Source organism: Sorex araneus, chromosome 2 (genome assembly GCF_027595985.1).
Source record: "Sorex araneus isolate mSorAra2 chromosome 2, mSorAra2.pri, whole genome shotgun sequence".
NCBI lineage: Eukaryota > Metazoa > Chordata > Mammalia > Eulipotyphla > Soricidae > Sorex > Sorex araneus.
The window spans coordinates 192711919-192731687 of NC_073303.1; the positions used below are offsets into that span (position 1 = coordinate 192711919).

The 19769-nt window shown below is 43.0% G+C and overlaps 1 protein-coding gene across 1 annotated transcript in view; it reads right to left on the minus strand.

Annotated features, from left to right (window-relative positions):
• LTN1 (listerin E3 ubiquitin protein ligase 1) overlaps nucleotides 1–19769 on the minus strand; it is a 60936-nt gene that overhangs the window by 4300 nt on the left and 36867 nt on the right. The window contains exons 18-28 of the mRNA XM_055127495.1: nucleotides 19604–19708; nucleotides 16269–16411; nucleotides 13836–13971; nucleotides 13503–13647; nucleotides 12637–12850; nucleotides 11453–11690; nucleotides 10556–10630; nucleotides 7707–7893; nucleotides 4457–4628; nucleotides 3332–3552; nucleotides 753–947 (exon numbers count right to left, since the gene is read on the minus strand). Of these exons, the coding sequence (XP_054983470.1) occupies nucleotides 753–947; nucleotides 3332–3552; nucleotides 4457–4628; nucleotides 7707–7893; nucleotides 10556–10630; nucleotides 11453–11690; nucleotides 12637–12850; nucleotides 13503–13647; nucleotides 13836–13971; nucleotides 16269–16411; nucleotides 19604–19708 (1831 nt within the window). The remainder of the gene's footprint in view (nucleotides 1–752; nucleotides 948–3331; nucleotides 3553–4456; nucleotides 4629–7706; nucleotides 7894–10555; nucleotides 10631–11452; nucleotides 11691–12636; nucleotides 12851–13502; nucleotides 13648–13835; nucleotides 13972–16268; nucleotides 16412–19603; nucleotides 19709–19769) is intronic.

A 19769-nucleotide genomic window follows, 5' to 3' on the forward strand; every position in this document is an offset into this window, starting at 1 on the left:
CTCTACCCGCTGTACTATCGCTCTGGCCCCTAATTATAATTTTCTTGTCCTGAAGAATGCATTACAATGGTGCACTGAGACATATCATAATGTGCAACCCAAACTAGAGAAGTCCAGTGATGTGCCTAAAAAGCAAGGGTCTTTTAAATTCCTAAAATTTTTTTAACCATAGAAGAGCTGCAATGTAAAAGTAACTTGAGAAGATATATTCAGTAGCTTACAGAACAATTCCTGCTCTCAATTTCCTTAGCACTATATATTATTATTATTATTATTATTATTATTATTTGCTTTTTGAGTCACATCCGTCGATGCACAGGGGTTACTCCTGGTTCATGCACTCAGGAATTCACTCCCGGCGGTGCTCGGGGTACTATATGCGGATGCTGGGAATCAAACCTGGGGCAACTGCTTGCGAGGCAAATGGGCAAATGCCCTACCCACTGTGCTATCACTCCAGCCCCAGCACTATGTATTATTGACTATTATTATTCACTTGCCACGCTGGGGATCGAACATAGGGTCTCAGGTGCGATACCAAAGCAGCATCCCTGGCCCGACTCCATGGTGGTATCTCCAGCGTAATTGCTCCAAAGTCTCCTACTCTTAAAAGGCACTTGTAGGGCCTCAAATGAATAAATGAATAAACCCCGCACTGGCAGATTCAAGTCATTTCGGCTTGCTGGTCCAAGGAACTGGAGCACGTCTCTGTCCTTGAAGCCAATGGCAGCTGGGTGCAGACCCCCACGCACCTGGTGGGTGAGGTACGTGCTCAGCTGCAGCATCCAGTTCCGCCACTGCTGCACGGCCACGCCGACCCTCTTCCCGCTCTCCACGGAGATGGAGCCCAGAGGGTAATTGGACGGCAGCTGGATGATGAGCTCGATGACTATGTCCTCAATCGAATACGTAGCCATCACCTCTCGGGTAGTAGCTCGGGCTTTAACCTGCAACACACAGAAGCATCCCATTTCCTTTCAGTCAAAATGTCCTCCTTTCCTTTCACTCCAAAAATCTCCATGGGGGGAAGAACGGGAGGACACCTGGCCACAGGAAAACCTGGCGGAGGGAAGTGGACACTGGTGGTGGGATCAGTAGTACAACCCTGCGTGTCTAAAAGCCAACTGAGTAATTTTGTAAATTATACTTCAGTGTAAGAAGAAAAAATTTTTTTGAATCTTCAGAGCTTGACTATTAGCAGGCAAAGTCTTCAGTTAAGAAGGATGCTGGTGGGGCTGGAGTGATAGCACAGCGGGTAGGGCGTTTGCCTTGCATGCGGCCGACCCGGGTTCGATCCCCAGCATCCCATATGGTCCCCTGAGGACCGCCAGGAGTAATTCCTGAGTGCAGAGCCAGGAGTAACCCCTGTGCAGAGCCAGGTGTGACCCAAAAAGCAAAAAAAAAAAAAAAAAAAAAGGATGCTAGTGAAGAAATAGGCTTATTTGAGATATGATATTAACATATTAAATACATATTATATAAATAAATATTACATAGTTTTTAAGAATTATGCATCGTAGGGGCTGGAGCAATAGCACAAGCGGGGAGGGCGTTTGCCTTGCACGCGGCCGACCTCGGTTCGATTCCCAGCATCCCGTATGGTCCCCTGAGCACCGCCAGGAGCAATTCCTGAGTGCAGAGCCAGGAGTGACCCCTGCGCATCGCCAGGTTTGACCCAAAAAGAAAAAAAAAAAAGAATTATGCATCTGTATAGTCATCTAGAACACTTAAAATCTGTTTTGAAAGACAATACAATGTGCATAAAAAATGTCTGTCATGTAGTATAAATTGCTTTTGAACAGACAAATGACAGAGTGAGCTACTTATTCCTCTCTTCCACATCCTGGGCATCAGTGTCTTTCTACTTAAGATGTCTCTCATGTCTTTCTACCACAGAATTCTGAGCTCTAGCGCCACCCATCATTTGCCAGAACACTTATATCTGATTTTGGATGTTGCATCAACATTGCAAATTCAACATTAAACACTACTTATCAGCCTTCATGAACTTATTCTTTTGACTCGTCTATTTCCAGTTCAACCACCATAGCCTTAGCTTAAATTGCTCCTTCTATTTCATCCCAGAAATTAACTGCTTGTTCAGATGGATCAACACAAAATTTCTGCCATTTCTCCCCTTTAAAATGCTCAGAATATCTATCATAGTCTATAACAGTCTCCCAGAATAACCATATGAGCCAGGCTCATGTTTTCTACTGCAAACACAGCAAGTCTAATAATATAGTTCTATCGCTGCCTCAAAGAAAAATTTCACTGACCTGTATTTAATTCTTTTTGTTTGTTTCTTTCGGGGCCACACCTAGAAATGCTCAGGGCTTACTTCTGGCTCTGTGCTCACTCCTGGCAGGCTCAGGGACCATCTGAGGTGCCAGGGATCAAACCCAGGTTGGCCGCATGCAAGGCAAGATCCCTACCTGGTGTACTATCACTCCAGCCTTAAGTGACCAATATTTTTTCATTTTTTTAAGGTCTTTTCCCCTTCAGCGTCCCAATTCACCAATGAATCAATCTGTTTTCTGACTATTCACCTTCACAAATGTTACTGTAAGTGATGACTGAGTTAGTCATTGTTTCTTGGGCCAATCACAGGAATTCTACTCCAGCTCCAAGGCTTTTGCATTTATCATTCTTTACACTAAAAGGTTTCCCCCTTCTACTCATGATAAAACCCTGCCCGGCCCAAAGTAATCCTCTGTAACATCCCACCTACTCACTCAGCCAGGTGGACCTTTCCCACTGCTGAGCTCTCTTCCCTCTGTGCCATACTCCATTTCACACCAAAAAGCAATTTCACTATGGTTCCTTTTCCTTTGTGAAGACTATATGTTAATATGGGACAGGAATCTGTCCTATTAAATGACTTAGTTCCCAGGTGACTGGCACACAGAGCCTGGCATCTATACACATTATAATGCACAGTTGGAGTAACTGGTGAATGTTTTAAAACACGACATGATGGGGGCTAAGGAAACTATAATAATGTTTCGATCTACAAACACTAAGATTTGATACTCTGGACCAGAAAGAAGACTATTTTGAGCCTGAGAAAAACGGGTTAAGGTGCTTACCTTCATATAAGTGATCATGGTTCAATTCCCTGGATACCTCTGTGGCAATTAGAAAGCACAGGGTGAAGAGTGGCCCCTAAACACTGCCGGGTGTGGCCTCCAAGCCCTGATCAGTTCATTAGTTAATTAATTTCATAAACAACTTCTGAGCTACAATGGTGAGGGCACTTCTACCAAATGACAGGGCGTGACCAATATTCGAGCAACTTCCCTCGGGAAAAAAAATTCAGGTCCATACTCACCGTCATGCCATTAAAGAGTTGTGTGCTTGTTTGCACAGAGGAGATTTCTTGGAAAGAAAGAACGTTGCTGACATATTTGCTCGTAAATCTATCGACAATGTTGAAAACCCGCTTCTCGCTGCTGTTCCACCACAGCCGCACCATGGCGGGTAGGTCCTTCAGTGTCATATGATAGACAGAGCAGGCCAAGTGTGGGATGTGGTACGGGAGAGTTGCTGTGTCTGAGGGAAAAGCAAATCCTTTGTTAGTAACAGACTGATCGTGGTATGCTCCTTAGAAAGTCATTTTCAATTACTCAGCATCAGTAATAGCACTCGTAAAACAAATTATACCCAAGGCATCAATAATCCAGCATGTTGGCATTCTCCTCGACATTCAAAAAGAAACACTAGAAAGGGAAAAAGAAGAGCCACAGGATGTGGCTCAAGGATAGAGCGTATGCCTTGCATGTGCGAGACCCTGAGTTTAATCCCCAGTATGAATGCCCCCGGCCCTAGCATTGCTGGATGTGGTCCCCGCAACAATAGGCAAAAACAAGAGGCAACAAAGAAGCAAGGTGAATGATGAGCTCTATTACCACTGGAAAGTATGCCGAGAAAATAATATTCCTCATAAAGTAATGCAAAACACATCTTGAGAAATAAAAAATAGGGGCCAGATAAATAGTACAGGGGTGTTTGCCTTGCATGAGGCCAACCTGGGTTTGATCCCTGGCATCCCATATGGTCCACTGAGCACAGAGCCAAGAGTAATTCCCGAGCACAGAGTCAGGCATAACCCCTGAGCACCGCTGGGTCTGGGCCCCAAACCAAAAATAAATCAGTAAATATTGCTTCTATAAAACACAAAAAAGATTTTGAGCCTCCTGGAGACTCCTCACAGTTCATCTCTTTCTTCCATGGTAGAATACAAAATATTGTCTGTAGCAAATGACAGTTTACACAAGAACATACAATAGTCTCAATCAACTCAACCTGAGAACTAATCAAATGTGCTATTTGGAGAACTATGTGAAGGTTTGCACTTGAGCATTCCCCCAACCAGGGTAGTTATTCTCCATACCTCCTGGATAAAGAAGAGTGATGAACCTCTGAAATGAGAGAGAAAACAAACATACTTACTAACCTCTGATACTCAAGTGGAGTTCTTCGGTAAAGAATGTCTTCGGCTCTTTGTTGGAGGGCTCACCAGCTGCCTCTGTATAGGTTGGGTTTTCTGGCATAAGTCTGAACAGGTGGTAAAGCAATTTATTCAAACTCTTCGTTTTCCGAAGATACATTGAATACAGGGCCCGAAGCTGGTGGAAAGCAAAGAATATTTGTAGTAAAGCTGAATTAAACCAAAACAACAAAATGATACAAGAAAATAATTTAAAAAATTGTGAACACTGAAAATTACATGGAAGTGTCTGACAAAGCATATGCCACATTCTTAATCTGCACATGCGCCGTTTGATGGAACTAGTATCTTTCCTATTAACTAACAGTTTTTACTATTTTCTCACTTAGACATATGCTTCGAGCAGTTTTCTCAAATTCCTTTTATTAGTAAGAATGTCTATCAGCCAAGTAAACTTATTCATCATTTTTCACAAGTGAGTCACTCACGCTCTCCTAAATCTTCCACATTTTCCTTTCAAACCATAGTTTCTCCATATCCTGTTTAAAATACAATTTTCTTTTCCTTTTTCTGGCTTTTGGGTCACACCCAGGAGTACTTAGGGATTACTCCTGGTCTTGTTCTCAGAAGACATGTGGAACCACACTATGGAAAGAATTTATGACTTTCATAGAATTATTCATCCAACTTCTCTATAAGTCTGAACTTGAAAAAAAAAACAAAAAAAATTAGAGGAAAAGAGAGATAGTATAGTGGGTAGGATAATTGCCTAGCACATGGCTGACCGGGGTTCAATCCCCTAGTGCCTTGTATGATCCCCTGAACCCACCAGGAGTGATTTCTTAGTGAAGAACCAGGACTAAGCCCTGAGCATTGCTGGGGGTAGTCCAGAAACAGAAAAACAAACAAACAAAACACACAAAGTGGAAAATAGAATTTTTAAAGCAATCACACTTATCAATTGGCCTTTAAAACCGAAAGCTTAGGGCTGGAGCCTTGCTTTAAAGTTCTATCCCTGGCACCCTAAATGGTCCCCTGAACCTACCAGTGTGCCAGAAGGAAGCCCTGAGCACAGTTGGGTGTGGTTAAAATACAAAAACAGGGGCTGGAGTGATAGCACAGCGGGTAGGGTATTTGCCTTGCATGCGGCCGACCCGAGTTCGATTCCCAGCATCCCATATGCCAGGAGTAATTCCTGAGTGTAGAGCCAGGAGTAACCCCTGAGCATCGCTTTTCCCGAAAAGCAAAACAAACAAACAAACAAAAAAAACAATAAAAAACAAAATAAAAACAAAGAATTTAAAAATCTACATCACTGTCACTTCTGTGATTTGATTTTCCTAAGACATGCAAGTGCAAAGATACCGTGTTAATATATTTCTACCTGGGATGATGGTGGGGCCAGACAGACAGCTCAGATGCTGAACACAAACTTTGCAAACAGGGGGCTCAGCTGCAATCCCTAGCACCAAATGGCTCCCTGGACAAACACTGCTGGGGTCAATCCTCCCCGCAAAACAAACAAACTAAAAACCCCAAAACAAACAAACAAGAAGAGGCAAAAGTGAATTTTAATTTGCTCATCCTAGAAACTAATGCCATAGTATTTATCTCCATATTGAGCTGTCAAAGAACCTACATTCGATCAGTTTAACTTTTGTTGTTATTGTTTTAGGTCCACACCTACTGGAATACTCCTGACTATGTGCTCACGGCAGGGCTCGGGAGGAACCACTGAGGTTCTGGGGATCGAACCCAAGTCGGACATGTGCAAGGCAAGTGCCTGACACACTATACTATCCCTCTGGCCCCTACCATTTTAAAATGGGCAACTACCAAAAATGAGAAGAAAACAAAGCAGGAGTAGATTTCTCACTCTCCTTCCTACACACCAAGGTCTTTTCTCCCTAAACATAAGTTAACAGAGACATCTAGTGGCTGGTAGAATAATTTGGGCAAAATAGTTAGAGGTTTTTTTTTTCTTAATCACTAAGAGATGAGTTTGCATTACACTGGATGATGTTTCATTGGTATCTGTCTAAACAGCAATTTGTTTTGGGGGGCCTTGGGGGAGTGGCACACCCAGCAGTGCTCAGGGGCTACTCCTGGCTCTACACTCAAGAATTACTCTTGGTGTTGCTCTAGGGACCATAAAGGGTGCTGGAGAGAGAAACCTGGTTGGCCATATGCAAGGTAAACACCCTACTCACTGTTTTATCTCTCAGGCCCTAAGCAGTGTGATCTTAAGGTAAATTTCCAATGAAGAGTCAGAAGCTGATCAAGGAAAAATTAGTAAAATCCAATTCTTTTAAAATTACTACCTGGATAGTAATTAAGACTGGAGCGATAGCACAGTGGGTAGGGCATTTGCCTTGCACATGGCCAACCTGGGTTTGATTCCTCCATCCCTCTCGGAGAGTCCAGCAAGCTACCGAGAGTATCCTGCCCGCACGGCAGAGCCTGGCAAGCTACCCGTGGCGTATTTGATATGCCAAAAACAGTAACAAGTCTCACAATTATTACTGTAAGACGTTACTGGTACCTGCTCGAGCCAATCGATGAACAACGGGATGACAGTGACAGTGCTACAGTGCTACCTGGGTAGTACAATATTGTTAAATACATTTTGCTTTCTTCATTAAGGACTAGATGGCTATCTGTGGTGGGAGCGGGGAGGGGGGAGATGCGGGGGTAGGATGAAGGCAAGCACATTCCTGAGACTATCTTAGCAAAAATTGTGTATCGGGTATGTGTGTGTGTGTGTGTGTGTGTGTGTGTGTGAGAGAGAGAGAGAGAGAGAGAGAGAGAGAGAGAGAGAGAGAGAGAGAGAGAGAGAGAGAGAATACGTGTGAAAGAAAAAAATGTGTGTATGGTGTTTGTGTGTATATAAAATACTGTGGGAGGTGAGAAAGCAGGAGCTGACATCAGCAGTTCCCGAGGCTGCTGATAGATTGCAATGCAAGGTACTTTCCCCTTTTCAAAGACAGTTGTGGGGAGAAAGGAAAGAGTAGGGGACCACTCCCAGCAGTACTCAGAGGCTAGTCCTGGCATTCTGCTCAGAAGTGAGCCCCGGTGGTGCTTGGGGATCATATGCTATGCCAGGGGTTCGAACCAGGTGGGCAGAATACCAGCAAGAACTTTCTGTCCTGTAGGGTCTCCCGGGCCCCTCTCCAATTTTGAACAAAAGGAAGAAGAGGTTTATGGAATTACGGAAGCACAGAGAGCACAGGACTGCTGAGAGCTGTCGCTTGTTTACCTGCGATGAAGCAGCTTTGAAGAAAGTAAGTATTAATTTCCAAGTGAGGAGGTATCCCAGCACATAGCAGAATTCTTCGCTCAGTGGCTTAATAGTGACTATCTGCCCAACAGGAACACATTCCAAAATGTTTTCTAGTAAGTCCTCTTGAGAGCTTAGAAGAGACATCAGCACTGCCGGTGGAGACCTCGAGACAAATGTGAAAACGAGTTTTTCTTCATGAATCATTCCTTAGCAAAGAGAACAGGACTTTACTTCGAGTCTTTTAAAGAAATCTTTCTCGACTTTCCAGAGGTCTAGAGCCTTAACGGTCTACCCTTAGATTTAATTTTCACTTTTAATTTCACTCAGTGGAACTGTAGAACAGGAAAACATACATACCTATTTTTCACTGTATAATCACTGTACTCCATTATTCAATAATGGTGCAAGCCTTTAAAAAAGAAAAGCTTTACAAAAGTATTGGATGCCATGCTTTTGCAAGAACAAACAAAAACCCCTCAAAATATCTATAACAAGGGATGGGGCGATAGCACAGCGGGTAGGGTGTTTGCCTTACGTGCGACCGACACGGGTTTGATTCCCAGCATTCCAAATGGTCCCCTGAGCACTGCCAGGAGTAATTCCTGACTGCAAAGCCAGGAGTAACCCCTGTGCACTGCCAGGTGTGACCTAAAAAGCTTAAAAAAAAAAAAAATCTGTGATATGCAGTAAAAGGCTATTAAGTAAATAATACAAATTACTGAGCTGGAGAGAGAGTACTGCAGGTAGGGCACCTGCCACGCATGCAGCCCCTCTGTCCCCACCTTCCTTCCTCAGTCCGTATCAACCGTCACAAACCTATGAACTCTCTGCCAAGAGTTCTCTGCACCTTACCCACTGCCCTCCGTGCTCCGGTACAAAGCTGCTGTGATCACACCCCTGCTTGCTTCTTTACACAAAGCATTTGCCCTTCCTACTCTCTCGCAGAAGCAGTGCTGAAACCCTTCTTCTAGTAAATAGTATCCTGGTCATAAAACTTGTTATTGCGAAGGTCCTTTGGCATCATAAGTAGCCCAACCTCCTGGGGCCGGAGCGATAGCACAGCGGGTAGGGCGTTTGCCTTGCACGCGGCCGACCCGGGTTCGATCCCCGGCATCCCATATGGTCCCCCAAGCACCGCCAGGAGTGATTCCTGAGTGCAAAGCCAGGAGTAACTCCTGAGCAGCGCTGGGTGTGACCCAAAAAGCAAAAAAAAAAAAAAAAAAAAAAAGTAGCCCAACCTCCTTTGCATTGCCCTGCCTGTCTTACACCTCCACCCCCACCACGCACACTTGTTTATTTAAAAATCCTTCTGTCCAACAAGCTCAAGTTTTCTTTAGGGGAGAAACCATTTTCAGTGCTGTGAATCTATAAAGTCGGGAATACTCGGCTCCTCGTGTGGCCGAGCAATGTCTCATACTCTACGCCACTGATGAACTAAGAGTAGCAGACCACATTTGATGGAGTGTAAAGCAGAAGGCAACCCATCTCAGGGGGAAAACAGATACGTAAGCACACAAGGCTCAACTTTAACAACGTGTTAATAATCTCTTACAGGAGAGCTTAAAGGCTCCTGGGTAAAATACAACAATCTCACACACTGCCCTCTCAGGAAAACTTTTTGAACTATTTTTAGCAGATCATTCATAACAAGCAATACAAAATTAATGATTTTGGTTCTGCTTTGGGGGTATGGTTTGGGGTTTGGGGTGGCAACATTCAAAATATGGTGGTGGGAAGGTGCAATGGTGGTGGGAATGTTGTTCGAATAGTAAATATGATGAATTATTGTGAACAACTTTATAAAATTTGAAAAATAAAAAAGGACAAAGAAAATGAGGCTCCAAAATGCCTGCCTTCACAGTTACTATCCCAGTGTAAGACCCAGAAAAATTTTTAAATCTTGCAGAGCCAATGATTCCACATTTTCCCTACACATCCCAAGTAATCACCCCTGTGTGTACACCCCTAAATGTAGATTGTCTTTCCTGTCCAGCTGAAACAGCACCTTAGCCTTCAGAGGTTCTGCATGACTGTCTCCCCCTCAGCGGGCTGTCTCTTCCCGGTGCTCTCCTAACAAGCTCTATCTATCCTTGCTCTTCACATTTAGTCACTCCCTTCCTTCAATCACAGAATATTAACTGCATTAGGATACAAACTCCTAGAGGGCTCAGATAATAAGGGGTGGAAAGATTTACTAAATATACTTATTTTCCTCAGCATTTAATGTTTTGCGTGAAGGATTCAATACAATTTCAAATTAATGTACTCTTTCCACTATACCATCTGGAATTAACAAAGTTTGATCAAACAGCATCAAATTGACTCCTAAGTTGATTAAAGAATTAACGGCAGAAAAAAATCCAATGTTTTTGGGTGAATTCTACAGTTTAGGGGGGACCATATAACTTTATAGATAACAATCTCATAAATAACTTTAAGAGCTCTTTTTAGTACCTGTATTGCAAACCATAATGCCCAAACGGGGGGGGGGGGGGGCAGAGAAAGAGAGAAAAAAAAGTGCTTGCCATACAGGCAGACTTGGCGGGGGTGGGAAAAAAAAGGGGGACAGTGGAATGAGTGAAACTGAGAACTGGGGAGACACTGTTGGTGGGAAATGTATACTGGTAAAGGGACAGGTGTTCGAACATTTCATGACTAAAGTCTAATCATAATTCTGTAACTCTATCTCATGGTAATAAAAATAAGTAAAAGCTCTGTTGAAACAAATACCTAAGTTTACAGTACTTTGTTCTCAGTCTTCTAGAGAGAGGCACTGAAAGTGGGATGAACTCTAAGAATTAAAAGAAAATTTTAAAACAACTTACAGAGCTGGTTCTTCTTCTTCATCTCCATATGACTTTAAATTATCCTGATCATATTGTGGCAATTCAGGCATTAATCTGCAAAGTAGACCATCACTTGATTTTACTAGGATATTTTTTTTGGGGGGGTCACACCTGGCAATCAGAGCTACTCCTGGCTCTGCACTCAGGAATTACTCCTGATGGTGCTCGGGAGACCATATGGAATGCCAGGCATCGAACTCCGGTCAGCTGTGGGAAAGGCAAACGCCCTATCCGCTGTACTACTGCTCAGGTCCCCATCACTTGATTTTAAATTAAGTGGTCCTGCCTACAAGAACAGAGGCCTGTAAATTGCTGATGCCAGCACGCAGTGCTTTAAGTAACACAAATGACAGCATTGGTGTCAATGTGCTGAATTCAGTTTTAAGTGTTTCTCTCCCCCAACCCACTCCCAAAACCACCAATGACCAGGACTATGTAAATGTAATTGCAACATATGACTTTTACTGTATGAGTTTTTTAAAGGTGTGAGGGGGGGTTGGAGGAGGCTAGCAAGCACATGATCATAAATTTGAATCCCGGTGCAACCCCCATGTACGGAGGTGATCCTGAGAGCTCTCACAGGGATTGGCCCAGAAGATGGTGAGGTGAGTAGGCACACTCATGGCAAGCCTCAGGCCCCTAGCTTAGTCCCTGGAACCATGCAGTCACCAACTGCTCCAGTCTACAGTCCCCGCTGAGGGAAATGAAATAAACAAAAACTAGAAATTCTGCTACTGCAAGACATGTTCAAGCTGACTTTGGGGGAATGTGTCTGAAGGACTATGGATTAACACTGAAGATGTATTCTGTTGTAAATTTCTATTCGTTGCTATTATTGTTCTATAAATACTTTTTTTGGTAAAGAACATCACTTACTTGTAGAGCATATGATACACAGCAATTTGCACAGGTCGAGCTCTGGAGAGGAGTAATGGGGCCAAAGTATTTAACAGAGTCTGGAGATTTTCTGGCAAGTTTGTTTTCTGGCCAGCAACCAATCTTGCAGGAAGTTTGTGATTCAACAGCTGATCCTTTGGGATATATGTTAATGTTTCACACATGGGCTTCAACACTGCATTCTGAAAGGACCTTTCAGATGTGTCTTTGTTTTCTCCTGAAGACAAAAATGCAAGCAACAAGTGCAACCCAAAACAAAGTGAGGGAAACAGAAAAAATGCAAACTGATAGAGTCCACTGTGATTTTAAAAAAGAAACATACCTGAGAAGTTTTAGAGAAGTCCTAACTAGAATCATATAATAAATATAAAATTCAAAGCACCCCAGTTGTTAGAAAAACTCCTGTTGTCTTAACCCTAAGGATACTCAAAGACAAGTTTGAATAATCACTTGGATCTAAATTGCTATTATCATTTGCAATAGTGTTCAGAAACACCATTGTTTCACTCAAGATCTATAAAGCAGAAGCACATAAGAGACTATTCATTTCAGGGACTGGAGTGACAGCACAGCAGGTAGGGCGTTTGCCTTGCATGAGGCAGACCCGGGTCTGATTCCCAGCATCCCATATGGTCCCCTGAGCACCGCCAGGAGTAATTCCTGAGTGCAGAGCCAGGAGGAACCCCTGAGCATTGCCGGGTGTGACCCAAAAAGCAAAAAAAAAAAAAAAAGAGAGAGAGAGAGAGAGACTATTCATTGCAAACTTCTCCCTGGTTCTTTTGTTGTTTAACAGTTTCTGTTTTGCTCTTTTCATGAAAGCTTTCCTTCCCAGCCCACCCACCCTGCCGCTTTTTAAATCGAATCACTTTGAGATATCATTACAAATCTTTCATGTTTGGGTTTCAGTCGTACAATGACCGAACACCCATTCCTCCACCAGTGCACATTTTCCACCACCAAAGTCCCCTACGCCACCCCACCCCCTGCCTCTATGGCAGACAACTTCCCCCATACTCTGACTACTTTTGCCCCTGCCCCCAATTTCAATGTAAAACTTCTCCCAGGTTCTTTCACTGTTTAACAGTTTCTATCTTGCAGTTTCCATGAAAGCTTTCCGACCCTCCACTTTTCACGTGCCACGCCCACCGCCTTGTTTCACTTGCCTGTAACAGTCACCAAAAGAGGCAAAAGCAAACTGTGGATGCCGAGGGAGAAAAATTCTTTCCATTCACTGATAAGATTTGCAGGAAGATTGCCAACCGCCTCCGGGGTGGTGGACTCAAAGAAAGCACTGAGCTCACAGGCTAAGTCGCAGCTGACACAGGCGAACAGCTGGATGAGCGGGACTCCATACAGAGCCTGATTCTCGTTTGTCGTCTGGAGAAGCAAAAAACACAATAGGGAAGCGGACTTCCATAGACCATCACAAATCAAGGCAATAAAGAGACAACCCTTGGGGCTAGAGCGATAGCACAGCGGGTAGGGCCTTTGCCTTGACCGTGGCCGACCTGGGTTCGATTCCCAGCATCCCATACAGTCCCCTGAGCACCGCCAGGAGTAATTCCTGAGTGCAGAGCCAGGAGTGACCCCTGTGCATAGCCAGGTGTGACACAAAAAGCAAAAAAAAAAAAAAAGAGACAACCCTTTCATTGCAAATTTTTAATTCTATACTTTTTTCTGTAGGGGGGAGGGGATCCCATACCCAGCAATGATCAGGGGTTATTCCCAGCTATGAGCTTAGGAGTGACTGATACCTCTGGCTGTGCTCAGGGGCCATATGTGGTGCTGGGGATTCAAAGCAGTTAGGCACAATGCAAGGCAGATGCCTGTTGTGCCTAGCCAAGTTCATTACAATCATGAAAGAATAAGAATTGGGGGCCAGGGTTGTAGCTCGGTGGGAGAGAATGTCTCTGTGACCCTGGCTGAAAGCCTGGGAGGGACAAAAATAAAGATGTGAAAGATTATGGATGAGTCGAGTGTTCTGACATGCAGACAGGCTGGCAGACCAAGAGAGGCGCTAACAGCTTACCTCCAACCACGCCAGCATGGAGCACATGATAAAGTCCCATTCACTCTCTGCTAAGGGAGAGGAGCAGTACTTCAGAAACAGGGAAAGGAACCGCATTATTTCTATATTTACACCCAGTGTCTCTGGACTTACTTCTGAGAGATTACTATAGTCAAGACAAAAGCAAAAGGAAAAAAGTATCAGAAAATTTTACAGCCATCCAGTTAGAAAATATTCCAAGTCCTGTAAGAATCTGGCTTAACTGTCTTAATCAACAAAACTGTGACTATAACATCCCAAACCTGGGTCCGTAATGTGTCAAAGGAGGAGAAAAGAGGAGAGAATATCACCTACCAACTGAAAAGGAAAATATCCTCATGATCTTTCTTCCAGGTCATTAGGATTTTTAAGATGCCATGTAATAATTCTCCATCATCTATACTTCTGGTTTTCAGACAAGAATTCAAAATGGCAAGATGTCCAAAACCTCCTAAAAATTCAAAATAAAATTACATTGCTTTTATTAAAAAAAAAGAGACAATCTACATCAAAAAAGATCAAAAACTTGGAGACACACGCAGAAAAAACTTCTATGAACATCAACAAGTGACTGTAAGCTTCAGGGGACAGAAACCCATAATCTGATCCCAGCAAAGGTCAGCAATGGGACAGAGATGGCAGGAAGTGGCTGAACCGCCCTCAACAATTCTATACTGTACCACTTCTCTAAAAAAAACCCAAATAAGACAAAAGAACACAGCCCAAGTAAACTTAAATATGGTTGGGAAAAGAAAATATTCTGTTCCCTAATTCATACATTTACCCTGAATTGCATTTGCTATAGCTAGAACCTGGGCTAAAGCGATAGCACAGCGGTTGGGCGTTCGCCTTTCACGAGGTCGACCCGTGTTCGATCCCTCCGCCCCTCTCAGAGAGCCCGGCAAGCTACCAAGAATATGGAGCCCGCATGGCAGAGCCTGGCAAGCTACCCGTGCGTACTGGATATGCCAAAAACAGTAACAATAAGTCTCTCAATGAGAGACGTTACTGGTGCCCGCTCAAACAAATTGATGAGCAACGGGATGACAGTGATAGCTAGAACGCGCATGTGTGTGTGTGTGTGTGTGTGTGTGTGTGTGTGTGTGTGTGTGGTGTCATTTTATTTATTTATTTCCTAAAACTCCTCTTTTTTAGGCAGAGGGGCCTCCTAACCAGGGCTCTGGGAGGGGCTGGCCATATCCAGAAATGTTTGCCCCCTGAGGCTGGTGGCAGAACTTCTCTAGTTCTTATTTCCGTCTCCCTCTACCAACATACTCCCGGGCTGTCTACTCCCTTGGAATCCTTCTTACGGTGGGTGAGACACACCATGACAGTGTCCGGGACCCAGGACCACTCCCCGTGATGCTCAGCCTGACCTGGCCGCTTAATGGCTGAGCTGAGTACATGCAGTAGCCACCACCAGCGCATCACACAACAGTGCCAGGTTCCTTTGGGGCAGAAGAGCACAAGGCACGGACTCCTCCCCACTGTTCCTTCTCCACTCCGCACTCTCCTGACACAAGTTTATCCTGACAAGACGGGTTTAAATTAGCACCAAGATGAAGTTAATAAACATCTTCTGAAGCTGTTCCAGTCCGGAAGCTACTGCCTCTTGACATCTAACCAGGATACGGCCCCAGCCTGCATCCACCCCCCCACCCTCCCAATTCAGCTTTCTGAAAGAACCAATGGTACTTCCGTCTACCTCCGATACAGACACATGACGAGAAAATCTCACCAGTTCTGCTTCATCTCTTTCATGCCCAGCTCTTCTCTTCCCTGAATGCCGTGATTTTAACTATCCGTCAGGAAGCCGGTCCCAACTGCTTCCTGCTGCTACTGCTGCAGTCCAATGTACACATTCTTAAGCATCCCAATTCCCTTGGCCTCCAACCTTCACCGCAAGCAGCTATCAAACAGAATTATTTGTACTGTTTTATGCTTTTGTATCCCTGACCCATTTACATCCATAAGGAAAATTATCCTTCAAGTGAAATATAAATATCTCTTTCAGAAATTGTCACTGACAGCCACCCTAAAGCAGTAAAGACTCCTTTCCTACCATTTGCACAAAGAATCAATTTCTTTGCTACATCAGTATCACAAGCCTTCTCTGTCTGCCTTCTCTACAAGAATTATAAAACCAGAGTTCAATATGTGCTTATGAAATTAATACTCAAGAGCCAGGGATGAAGCTCAGTGGGAGAATGCTTGCCTGACAAGAATGACCTTAGAGTTTCATCACTGGCAGGAGGCCAGTCAGGGCCACATTGCTAGCGTGACCCCAAGAACCACAATCTCTAACGACCCGCAACCAAGTCTGTGATCCTGGAAACTACTCCCCAGCATGAGGCAAGTAAGTGCTTGACCCCCGACACTGCAATAAGAACACCCCAACATTCCCGACAAGGGAAAGGAAACAAATGATAGAGTTCGAGGGTCTTAAAAAGACGGATAGAAAATAAAAGCTATTCATCTTCGCCTTTGTATGTTCACTCTTTAGTTAACTAAGAAGACAAGATGGAAATGGTATGACAGGATATTTGTGGTGGTAAACCCTCCCCTAATATAACAGTTAGTCTCCAATAAAACTCATCTGTCAAGCTGTTTTGTAATTAACCTATAGACTAGGAATAAATCAGCAATAATAACACCTATCTGTGAGATTTGGGGTTAGGTATTAAGAAACAAGTCTTTCCCGCCATGTAATAATTAAATTACTAAGATGCTTACTATCAAGCAACTAACCATTGGTGTTCCAAAGATCTTCCTTTGTCCAGGCCAAAAGGGCAGGTATACATTGAGCAATGAATTCCTTCTTGTCTTCTTTTGACAAAAACGGACAGAGACTCTGGATGGTATGCATATTACCTTCTGTTAGTGGGAAAAAACTGTTCAATGAAAAGAAAAAGTATAAATATGTTTATCCTAAACTGTTATTTCCAAAATTTTTGTTCACACAAATAAGCAGCAAAGAATCAATAATCCTCATTATACTAAAATACTAATGATATTTAACTATAGCAGAAATTGACACTTGTTAATTTTAAATAATGAAATCATGTATATTACCTTTTGCTTTTTGTTACTTTTTTATTATAGGCACATATAAAATTTCCCCATGTATATTTCTTAAAATTATGTAAATAACATGACTGCTCTTTTAAGAGTTAACTATTTCAACTTAAACAATTCCAGGTCTGTATCTTTCTACAAATGGATATCCATATATGCCATATAAGCCCAGGAAAGTACAGAATAAAACAGTTTAGGGTCTTTTAGATATAGAGGGCAAGGGCGGAGGGTAAAGACAGAGTTAGAAACTGTCACGATTTTATGCTTTAAGGCTGCCAGCTGACTGGTTCAGGGAACTAACTATCCCATTCCCTGCTCCTCACATACCCACTTAATGCTGATGTCTTAATGCTGATGTCTTCACTGTTCTTAATGTCTCTGTCAACTTAAAAAATAGCTCGTGTGAGGGGAGTGATTTGCTAGTGAATAAATGAGCAGCCTGGGAGACCACTCATAGCCTCCCTAGTGGCCCTAAAGCATGGACAGTCCCTGCATGCCTGTCTGCTTATGTATTTGCCTTGTTTTCTGCCACCGTCCCCTGCTGGACAGAGGCTGAAGGGGCCAATCTGACCGGCAGTGAAACATGCAGTGCTGGGGCTCGAACTCAGGTTTCAACGAATGCAAAGCATGCATCCTAAGCCCCTGAGCTGTCTCCATGACTCCATTCTAGAAATTCTTTAAGCCCTCATTACTCTCATAATCTAAAATGTGTGTGTGTATGTGTGTGTGTGTGTGTGTGTTTAGCTTACGCTGAATAAAAAAACCCTGTATCAAAAGAAACTATGGTTTCATGATTTTAAGCCCCTGAGCTGTCTCCATGTCTCCATTCTAGAAATTCTTTAAGCCCTCATTACTCTCATAATCTAAAATGTGTGTGTGTGTGTGTGTGTGTGTTCAGCTTACGCTGAATAAAAATACCCTGTATCAAAAGAAACTATGGCTTCATGATTTTATGGTTTCATGATTACTAAGTTTTATACAAACCATGGCAAAAAGATTATGATTCTCTGAAAGCCTAGATGGTGATTAGCAAGTTTTAACAGTTTTTTAAATTATGGATCTTTTGTCTGTTTGTTTGTTTGTGGGCCACATCTGACAGTGCTCAGGGCTTACTACTGGTTCTGCACTCAGGAATCACTCCTGGTAGTGCTTGGGAGACAATATAGGGTGCCGGGGATTGAATCTGGATTGGCTGCATGCAAAGCAAGTGCATTACCCACTGTTCTATCTCCCCAGCCCGTTTTGTTTTGTTTTTTAAAAATAATGCTCTGTTGGGGCTGGAGCAATAGCACAGCAGGTAGGGCGTTTGCCTTGCACACGGCCGACCCGAGTTCAATTCCCAGCATCACATATGGTCCCCTGAGCACCACCAGGGGTAATTCCTGAATGCAAAGCCAGGAGTGACCCCTGTGCATTGCCGGATGTGACCCAAAAAGCAAAAATTAAAAAAAAAAATAGTGCTCTGCCTCACTTGACTTAAAAACTCCAATATAAAGTGAATATAAATCTCATAAGCACTGAGAAGCAAAATTAGTTGTGTGATTTGATTTATGGCAGTGATCTTAACCTAAAATCACGATGATCTCTAATTGAACCTGCTCTGTATGATTCCATTTGATATCATCATGGAGAGAGATTATTATTGATTACTAGGGATAAGACAGGGAGGGAGGGAGCTGTAGCTATTAAAAAAGGTAACAAAAAGAGATCTTCATAATAGAATTTTTCTCTATCTTAAGCTGTGGCAGAGATCACACATGTACTATATACAGAATATACAAATGAGTGAGTGCAAGCCTGCTGTCTAGAGTGCAGCAATGCCATTTTCTTGGTTGTGAATTCAAAAGCATACTAAACTGAGGCAATGGGAGAAACTGAGAACAATCTCTTTGCATTGTTTATTTTAGTTGCAGGTAAAAAAAAATGGGGCGTGGGGGAGGCAGTTAAATCCAATGTTTTAAAATCAGATTTAAGTTCTCAATTTTACTACCATGCAATATACACAAATCAAACATGACTCTTGGGATATCCTTCAACAGGATGATCCTCATTAAACAACAACACCAATAATAATGATGATGAAATAAAGGGACTAGAGAGACAGAATAGAGGTTGAGGCATCTTGCCTTGCATGTGGCTAGCATGGGTTCAATCCTAGTCACTGCTACAACTGATCCCTGAGCACAAAGCCAGGAGTAAGTGCTGAGCACAGCCAGGTGTGGCTCCCAAGCAGCAACAACGACAGGAGAAATAAGCAGCTTTCACTGTCATTTCCATATGGGAAATAAAGCCATAGGAGAGTGGAAAAAGAAAGATGTCTGCCAAATGGGTTTCTAGAAGGACCTGAGCGGTAGTACGGCAGGGAGAGAGTCTGCTTGCACACAGCTGACCTGGGTTCAATTCCCAGCATCCCACATGGTTCTCCAACCCCATTATGAGTGATCCCTGAGCCCAGAGCCAGGAGTGAGCCCTGAGCACTGTGGGGTATGGCACCCAAACAAAAAACAAACCAAAAAAGATTTCTAGGGAAAAGAAAACATGCTTATGAAATGCTACTTGTTTAAAATAAGTAGAAAATTCCACAGCAATATTATAAAGTATTAAAAGCTTATTACAGGGGCCAAGGTGATAGTAAAGGGGGTAGGGCATTAGCCTTGCATGCAGCCAATATCGATCCCTGCCATTCCATATGATCCACGGTGCACTGCCAGGAGTAATTCCTGAGTATATAGCCAGCAGTAACCCCTTAGTATCACCAGGTGTGGCCCAAAAAGCAAAATAAACAAACAAACAAATAAATAAATAAATAAATGTATGTTTATGTATGAAGAGAAAAAGGCCTATCTTTAAGCTAAAATAATTTAAATTATTTAGTCTTTTTTTCATTTTTGTTAATTTTCGCACTTGCTATACTGTGCTTTCTTAAATTGTAAGAGACTGTTCATTAGCTGAAGGCTACCAAGGTAAAACTGCAGAAAGTTACAAAGCTAAAAAAATTTGAAGAATACCCTTCTTTTCTCCTGTAATGCTGTTTTACTTCTTCAGATGAAATACTTCGAGAAAGGATCAACTTAGCAATTATGAGAGACCAAAGGGTGCCATTTTCCATGGACCTAGTAAGAGAGAGAAATGCACATTGAATAAGCATCAAGATTTTTTTTTCAATAAGCTAGA